The sequence below is a fragment of the Oncorhynchus masou genome, unplaced genomic scaffold (genome assembly GCF_036934945.1).
Source record: "Oncorhynchus masou masou isolate Uvic2021 unplaced genomic scaffold, UVic_Omas_1.1 unplaced_scaffold_8779, whole genome shotgun sequence".
NCBI lineage: Eukaryota > Metazoa > Chordata > Actinopteri > Salmoniformes > Salmonidae > Oncorhynchus > Oncorhynchus masou.
This window is the reverse complement of record NW_027015243.1, coordinates 2,854-11,915: the sequence shown is the minus strand read 5'-3', so window position 1 is coordinate 11,915 and position 9,062 is coordinate 2,854. Positions and strand designations below refer to the sequence as shown.

The 9,062-nt window shown below is 49.7% G+C and overlaps 1 protein-coding gene across 1 annotated transcript; it reads left to right on the top strand.

The window, feature by feature from the left end:
• Positions 1-539: 539 nt before the first annotated feature.
• On the top strand, positions 540-6,449 carry LOC135537969 (signal-induced proliferation-associated 1-like protein 1; the record flags this gene model as incomplete). Its single annotated transcript, XM_064963982.1, is given in 3 exon segments — positions 540-728; positions 2,197-2,371; positions 6,346-6,449. Coding segments are annotated over 3 exon segments (468 nt in total), but the record flags the coding sequence as incomplete, so codon positions are not given.
• Positions 6,450-9,062: the final 2,613 nt, after the last annotated feature.

Below are 9,062 nucleotides of genomic sequence, written 5' to 3'. Positions count from 1 at the left end.
AGGGACTTGCCTCTGTGTGTCTACTGTTAAATATAAAGGTCTCTGTCATTCTATTATGTACACTGTCCGTCCGCTGAAGTTTTCTTTGGCCTTGGATAGTGTTCTCCTCTCAGGAAGATAATTTTAGCCCTAAGTGCCTCTACTGTAAGTGAACGAATGAACGGCGAGGAGAAGCCAAGGCCACACGCTTTCTCTCTCTCACACACACGCACACACGCATGCGCACACACACACGCGCACACGCGCTGGTATCCCTCTCTCATTCGCTCGTTGTTGTTTTTGTTGACCACAGATGACCGTGAAGCGTTAACCGTTGAGAGGAAGACGTTGGAAGAAAGCTGCTCTGTCTGTGTCAACCTTTTTCCATAAGTAGTGCACTTTAAATGGAATAGGGAGCGATATTAGATAAGATCGGTTTTGGTCTGAACAGGCCTCAATCATCTCCTGGCTAATCTAATAATGAATCTGTCTCCTCTTCTCTGCCTGTTCTGTTCTCTTCTCTCTTCCTCCTCTTTCTATTCCCCTCTTCCTCCCTGTAGCTCACCACCCTGCGTGGGTCTATCCTGGAGGATGCGGTGCCATCCACCTCAAAGCATGGCCTGGCTCGGGGTCTACCCCTCAAAGAGGTGCTAGATTACCTGGTACCAGAGCTGAACGCCCACTGTCTCAGACTGGCTCTCAACACACCTAAAGTCACAGAGCAGCTGATGAAGCTGGACGAACAGGGGGTAAGGAGACAGCACTACAGTACACAGACACCAGGGGGTAAGGAGGCAGGCACTACAGTACCACAGACACCAGGGGGTAAGGAGACATCACTACAGTACACACAGATACCAGGGGGTAAGGAGACATCACTACAGTACACACAGACACCAGGGGGTAAGGAGGAGGCACTACAGTACACACAGACACCAGGGGGTAAGGAGATAGCACTACAGTACACAGACACCAGGGGGTAAGGAGACAGCACTACAGTACACAGACACCAGGGGGTAAGGAGACAGCACTACAGTACACACAGACACCAGGGGGTAAGGAGACAGCACTACAGTACACACAGACACCAGGGGTAAGGAGACAGCACGACAGTACACAGACACCAGGGGGTAAGGAGAGGTACTACAGTACACACAGACACCATGGGGTAAGGAGACATCACTACAGTACACAGACACCAGGGTGTAAGGAAAGGTACTACAGTACACAGACACCAGGGGGTAAGGAGGAGGCACTACAGTACACAGACACCAGGGGTAAGGAGACATGCACTACAGTACACAGACACCAGGGGTAAGGAGACATCACTACAGTACACAGACACCAGGGGGTAAGGAGACAGCACTACAGTACACAGACACCAGGGGGTAAGGAGACATCACTACAGTACACAGACACCAGGGGGTAAGGAGACATCACTACAGTACACAGACACCAGGGGGTAAGGAGACATCACTACAGTACACAGACACCAGGGGTAAGGAGACATCACTACAGTACACAGACACCAGGGGGTAAGGAGACATCACTACAGTACACACAGACACCAGGGGGTAAGGAGACAGCACTACAGTACACAGACACCAGGGGGTAAGGAGACAGCACTACAGTACACAGACACCAGGGGGTAAGGAGAGGTACTACAGTACCACAGACACCAGGGAGTAAGGAGACATCACTACAGTACACAGACACCAGGGGGTAAGGAGACAGCACTACAGTACACAGACACCAGGGGGTAAGGAGAGGCACTACAGTACACAGACACCAGGGGGTAAGGAGACATCACTACAGTACACAGACACCAGGGGGTAAGGAGACATCACTACAGTACACAGACACCAGGGGTAAGGAGACATCACTACAGTACACAGACACCAGGGGGTAAGGAGACATCACTACAGTACACAGACACCAGGGGTAAGGAGACATCACTACAGTACACAGACACCAGGGGGTAAGGAGACATCACTACAGTACACACAGACACCAGGGGGTAAGGAGACAGCACTACAGTACACACAGACACCAGGGGGTAAGGAGACAGCACGACAGTACACAGACACCAGGGGGTAAGGAGAGGTACTACAGTACACACAGACACCATGGGGTAAGGAGACATCACTACAGTACACAGACACCAGGGGGTAAGGAGAGGTACTACAGTACTCTCTCTCCCTCCCCCTCTCTCTGCAGTTGAGTTTCCAGTTGAAGGTGGGGGTGATGTACTGTGCGTCGGGACAGAGCAGTGAAGAGGACATGTACAACAATGATTCGGCAGGTCCTGCCCTGGAGGAGTTCCTCCAGCTGCTGGGGGAGAGGGTCCGACTGAAAGGATTCACCAAGTACCGAGCCCAGCTGGACACCAAGAGTACGTTGCCACACTCTATATATTTATTTTATTTCACCTTTATTTAACCTTTATTTTACAAGGCAAGTCAGTTAAATAACAAATTCTTATTTTCAATGACGTCCTAGGAACTGTGGGTTAACTGCCTGTTCAGGGGCGGAACGACAGATTTGTACCTTGTCAGCTCGGGGGTTTGAACTTGCAACCTTTCCGGTTACTAGTCCAACGCTGTAACCACTAGGCTACCTGCCTCCTCTACGCTGTAACCACTAGGCTACCTGCCTCCTCTACACTCTAACCACTAGGCTACCCTGCCGCCTCTACACTCTAACCACTAGGCTACCCTGCCGCCTCTACACTCTAACCACTAGGCTACCCTGCCGCACCTCCCTCCAACCACTAGGCTACCCTGCCGCCTCTACACTCCTAACCACTAGGCTACCCTACCGCCTCTACACTCTAACCACTAGGCTACCCTGCCGCCTCTACACTCTAACCACTAGGCTACCTGCCGCCTCTACACTCTAACCACTAGGCTACCCTGCCGCTTCTACACTCTAACCACTAGGCTACCCCGCCGCCTCTACGCTCTAACCACTAGGCTACCCTGCCGCATCTACACTCTAACCACTAGGCCACCCTGCCGCCTCTACACTCTAACCACTAGGCTACTGGGCCACCCTGCCGCCTCTACACTCTAACCACTAAGCCACCCTGCCGCCTCTACACTCTAACCACTAGACCACCCTGCCGCCTCTACACTCTAACCACTAGGCTACCCTGCCGCCTCTACACTCTAACCACTAGGCTGCCCCTGCCGCCTCTACACTCTAACCACTAGGCTACCCTGCCTCCTCTACCTCTACCCTACCTCATCTAACCACTAGGCTACCCTGCCGCCTCTACACTCTAACCACTAGGCCACCCTGCCGCCTCTACCTCTAACCATAGGCTACCCTGCCGCCTCTACCTCTAACCACTAGGCCACCTGCCGCCTCTACACTCTAACCACTAGGCTACCCTGCGCCTCTACACTCTAACCACTAGGCTACCCTGCCGCCTCTACACTCTAACCACTAGGCTACCCTGCCGCCTCTACACTCTAACCACTAGGCTACCCTGCCGCCTCTACACTCTAACCACTAGGCTACCCTGCCGCCTCTACACTCAACCACTAGGCTGCCCTGCCACCTCTGGCTACCCTGCACTCTAACTCTAACCACTAGGCCACCCTGCCGCCTCTGCCTCCTAACCACTAGGCTACCCTGCCTCTGCACTCTAACCACTAGGCTACCCTGCCGCCTCTACACTCTAACCACTAGGCTACCCTGCCTCCTCTACACTCTAACCACTAGGCTACCCTGCGCCTCTACACTCTAACCACTAGGCCACCCTGCCGCCTCTACCTCCTAACCACTAGGCTACCCTGCCACCTCTACACTCTAACCACTAGGCTACCCTGCCGCCTCTACACTCTAATCACTAGGCTACCCTGTGCCTCTACCTCTAACCACTAGGCTACCCTGCCTCTACACTCTAACCACTAAGGCTACCCTGCCGCCTCTACACTCTAACCACTAGGCTACCCTGCGCCTCTACACTCTAACCACTAGGCTACCCTACCTCCTCTACACTCTAACCACTAGGCTACCCTGCCACCTCTACACTAACCACTAGGCCGCCCTGCCGCCTCTACACTCTAACCACTAGGCTACCCTGCCGCCTCTACACTCTAACCACTAGGCTACCCTGCCGCCTCTACACACTCTAACCACTAGCTACCCTGCCACCTCTACACTCTAACCACTAGGCTACCCTGCCACCTCTACACTCCTATAACTACTATGGCTGCCCTGCCGCCTCTACACTCTAACACTAGGCTACCCTGCCGCCTCTACCTCCTAACCACTAGGCCACCCTGCCGCCTCTACACTCTAACCCACTAGGCTACCCTGCCGCCTCACATCTAACCACTAGGCCACCCTGCCGCTGCACTCTAACCACTAGGCCTGCCTCTACACTCTAGCCACTAGGCCACCCTGCCGCCTCTACACTCTAACCACTAGGCCACCCTGCCGCCTCTACACTCTAACCACTAGGCTACCCTGCCGCCTCTACACTCTAACCACTAGGCCACCCTGCCGCCTCTACACTCTAACCACTAGGCCACCCTGCCGCCTCTACACTCTAACCACTAGGCTACCCTGCCGCCTCTACACTCTAACCACTAGGCTACCTGCCTCCTCTACACTCTAACCACTAGGCTACCCTGCCGCCTCTACACTCTAACCACTAGGCTACCCTGCCGCCTCTACACTCTAACCACTAGGCCACCCTGCCGGCCCAGTATACGCATTCAACGACTGCTTTTCACTCTATATAAAGAGGGGAACATGCTAGCGCTGGGACGAGAAACGCCAAATGATCCACACCGACCGTACTGATCACTTATCGCAGGCATTTTGCTGATATCGTTCATTACGATAAGTAGCCTAGACTAGAGAAATGTGAAGTCTGTAATGAAACAAGTCTGCTAATATGGAGGCAATTGATGGCTTTACAACCATCAAACTAGTAGTAGTAAGTTAGACTTGGGTGGGGGGGTATCCAGATTCATATCTTCATTCCGACCTTGTGCCATCCCGGAATATTAGGTAATACCGTCACTGAACACAAGAGGCGCTATTTTCCAACCCCACTGAGCACTCTAATGCGAAGATTAGCAATGCTAACAAACTACATATAAAATCCTATAGCGAATGCTAGCTAAATGCTAATGGGCATATTGTGAACAATTTATACAGTCAGGACACTGTCCTATATTTTCAGGACAGATATCCCAGCTCATAAAGTAACTCACAATGCTACTCACAGTTTGCTACCATACACAAAACAAATTTTAAACACCCCAAGGCTCTTGATCCAGGAGGGGATTCTCTGCTGTTTACAAAGAAGAACAGCTTAGCTAAGCTAACTTAGCTACAATATTAGCAAACCAAGTGGACAACTGCAGAGCATTTAGCACATTTTACACAATTAAAATAATAGATATATTGTCTGGCGCGTGCTGCACAACAGTGAGTGACTCACAAGGCTCTGTCCTCTGGTCATTGTGTTTTCCTGTCAGCTTCATAACTATAAATAATGTGCCCGGTGAAATGAAGATCATGTTGACTGCAGGTATTTACTTAAAAAGTATCTACAAATATATTAAAATGTATTTAAAAAAATAAAAAAAAAAAAAACAGTTTAAACGATATTGCCGGTATTGAAAAACCATCCCGTTGCTATTTCCAAATACCTCGGTATATAAGGTTAATATACAATATACTGCCCAAGCCTAGTGGCAGTTGAAACTATATATATTTTTTAATGTAATGTATCACCCAGCTCTAGAACATTCTGTCTAAGGGTCTGCGTCAGACAGGTAATCTAGACATGAGGCTGTTATATACAGGAGAGATGATGACAGTTGGAACAATAACACATTCTTACACGTCTTAGTTTTCTCTCTAAGCTGACTTCTCTTGGACCCATTCCCTCTATACCACCTAGGTTCCTAGGACTAGGAACCTGTCTGTCTAACTATACTGTCTGTCTAACTATACTGTCTGTCTAACTATACTGTCTGTCTAACTCTACTGTCTGTCTGTCTCTCCTCCAGCTGACTCAACAGGGGCTCATCCCCTCTATACCACCTATAAGGACTAGGAACCTGTCTGTCTAACTATACTGTCTGTCTAACTATACTGTCTGTCTAACTATACTGTCTGTCTAACTATACTGTCTGTCTAACTATACTGTCTGTCTAACTATACTGTCTGTCTAACTATACTGTCTGTCTAACTATACTGTCTGTCTAACTATACTGTCTGTCTAACGCTACTGTCTGTCTGTCTCTCCTCCAGCTGACTCAACAGGGGCTCATCCCCTCTATACCACCTATAAGGACTAGGAACCTGTCTGTCTAACTATACTGTCTGTCTCTCCTCCAGCTGACTCAACAGGGACCCACTCCCTGTACACCACCTATAAGGACTACGAGGTGATGTTTCATGTCTCCACCATGCTGCCCTACACACCCAACAACAAACAACAGGTATGGATAGTTATTATTGTCCAACGTTGAGATTTTATACAGGCCCGAAGACTATTAGAACAAACTAAACAAAATTGTTCATTAAATTAAATTATCTGGAGAGGTAGAAAACTCAAATGATCAAGTCCTTTAAAATAATGCTACTGACTTTAAAAATTTTTTTTATCATCCTTTAAAATGCGTTAGAAATAATTATAATTACAGAAATACAGTCGGTTTGATGCATTTTGCATCATAGGATGGAAAATGCATCGTACCGGCTGTATTTGGAAATTATATATCTTGTAAACTTGATTGCTGACATGCAAAGCATTTTGAGACAATATCACCAATGGACTAATGAAACAAATACCAAAAAGATAATTTTTGGTTGGGATTTTCCTTTAATGTTAGGAAAAAAAACAAATTGAAAACCATATTCCACCCCCCCCCACAAAATTTTAAGCACAGTGCAGTTATCACAAAACATATCATTTTCCTAACTAGACGATAGGCTATGAAGATCTGGGGAAGGTTGTGTGATAGGCTATGAAGATCTGGGGAAGGTTGTGTGATAGGCTATGAAGATCTGGGGAAGGTTGTGTGATAGGCTATGAAGATCTGGGGAAGGTTGTGTGATAGGCTATGAAGATCTGGGGAAGGTTGTGTGATAGGCTATGAAGATCTGGGGAAGGTTGTGTGATAGGCTATGAAGATCTGGGGAAGGTTGTGTGATAGGCTATGAAGATCTGGGGAAGGTTGTGTGATAGGCTATGAAGATCTGGGGAAGGTTGTGTGATAGGCTATGAAGATCTGGGGAAAGTTGTGTAATTTAAAGATAGCAGAAAATAAACCGCATATTGGGTCAATTTCCTTTGACGAGCATTGAATTAGAGGTATCGGCACAGAATGTATATTTACATATTATGTAAATCAACTTACATTTACATTTTACATTTAAGTCATTTAGCAGACGCTCTTATCCAGAGCGACTTACAAATTGGTGAATTCACCTTCTGACATCCAGTGGAACAGCCACTTTACAATAGTGCATCTAAATCATTAAGGGGGGATGGTGAGAAGGATTACTTATCCTATCCTAGGTATTCCTTGAAGAGGTGGGGTTTCAGGTGTCTCCGGAAGGTGGTGATTGACTCCGCTGTCCTGGCGTCGTGAGGGAGTTTGTTCCACCATTGGGGGGCCAGAGCAGCGAACAGTTTTGACTGGGCTGAGCGGGAACTGTACTTCCTCAATGGTAGGGAGGCGAGCAGGCCAGAGGTGGATGAACGCAGTGCCCTTGCTTGGGTGTAGGGCCTGATCAGAGCCTGGAGGTACTGCGGTGCCGTTCCCCTCACAGCTCCGTAGGCAAGCACCATGGTCTTGTAGCGGATGCGAGCTTCAACTGGAAGCCAGTGGAGAGAGCGGAGGAGCGGGGTGACGTGAGAGAACTTGGGAAGGTTGAACACCAGACGGGCTGCGGCGTTCTGGATGAGTTGTAGGGGCTTAATGGCACAGGCAGGAGCCCAGCCAACAGCGAGTTGCAGTAATCCAGACGGGAGATGACAAGTGCCTGGATTAGGACCTGCGCCGCTTCCTGTGTGAGGCAGGGTCGTACTCTGCGGATGTTGTAGAGCATGAACCTACAGGGCGGGCCACCGCCATGATGTTGGTTGAGAACGACAGGGTGTTGTCCAGGATCACGCCAAGGTTCTTAGCGCTCTGGGAGGAGGACACAATGGAGTTGTCAACCGTGATGGCGAGATCATGGAACGGGCAGTCCTTCCCCGGGAGGAAGAGCAGCTCCGTCTTGCCGAGGTTCAGCTTGAGGTGGTGATCCGTCATCCACACTGATATGTCTGCCAGACATGCAGAGATGCGGTCGCCACCTGGTCATCAGAAGGGGAAAGGAGAAGATTAATTGTGTGTCGTCTGCATAGCAATGATAGGAGAGACCATGTGAGGTTATGACAGAGCCAAGTGACTTGGTGTATAGCGAGAATAGGAGGGCCTAGAACAGAGCCCTGGGGGACACCAGTAGGTGAGAGCGACGTGGCAGAGACAGATTCTCGCCACGCCACCTGGTAGGAGCGACCTGTCAGGTAGGACGCAATCAAGCGTGGGCCGCGCCGAGATGCCCAACTCGGAGAGGGTGGAGAGGAGGATCTGATGGTTCACAGTATCGAAGGCAGCCGATGGTCTAGAAGGATGAGAGCAGAGGAGAGAGAGTTAGCTTTAGCAGTGCGGAGCGCCTCCGTGATGCAGAGAAGAGCAGTCTCAGTTGAATGACTAGTCTTGAAACCTGACTGATTTGGATCAAGAAGGTCATTCTGAGAGAGATAGTGGGAGAGCTGGCCAAGGACGGCACGTTCAAGAGTTTTGGAGAGAAAAAGAAAGAAGGGATACTGGTCTGTAGTTGTTGACATCGGAGGGATCGAGTGTAGGTTTTTTTCAGAAGGGGTGCAACTCTCGCTCTCTTGAAGACGGAAGGGACGTAGCCAGCGGTCAGGGATGAGTTGATGAGCGAGGTGAGGTGAGGAGAAGGTCCCCGGAAATGGTCTGGAGGAGAGAGGAGGGGATAGGGTCGAGCGGGCAGGTTGTTGGGCGGCCGGCCGTCACAAGAAGCGATTTCATCTG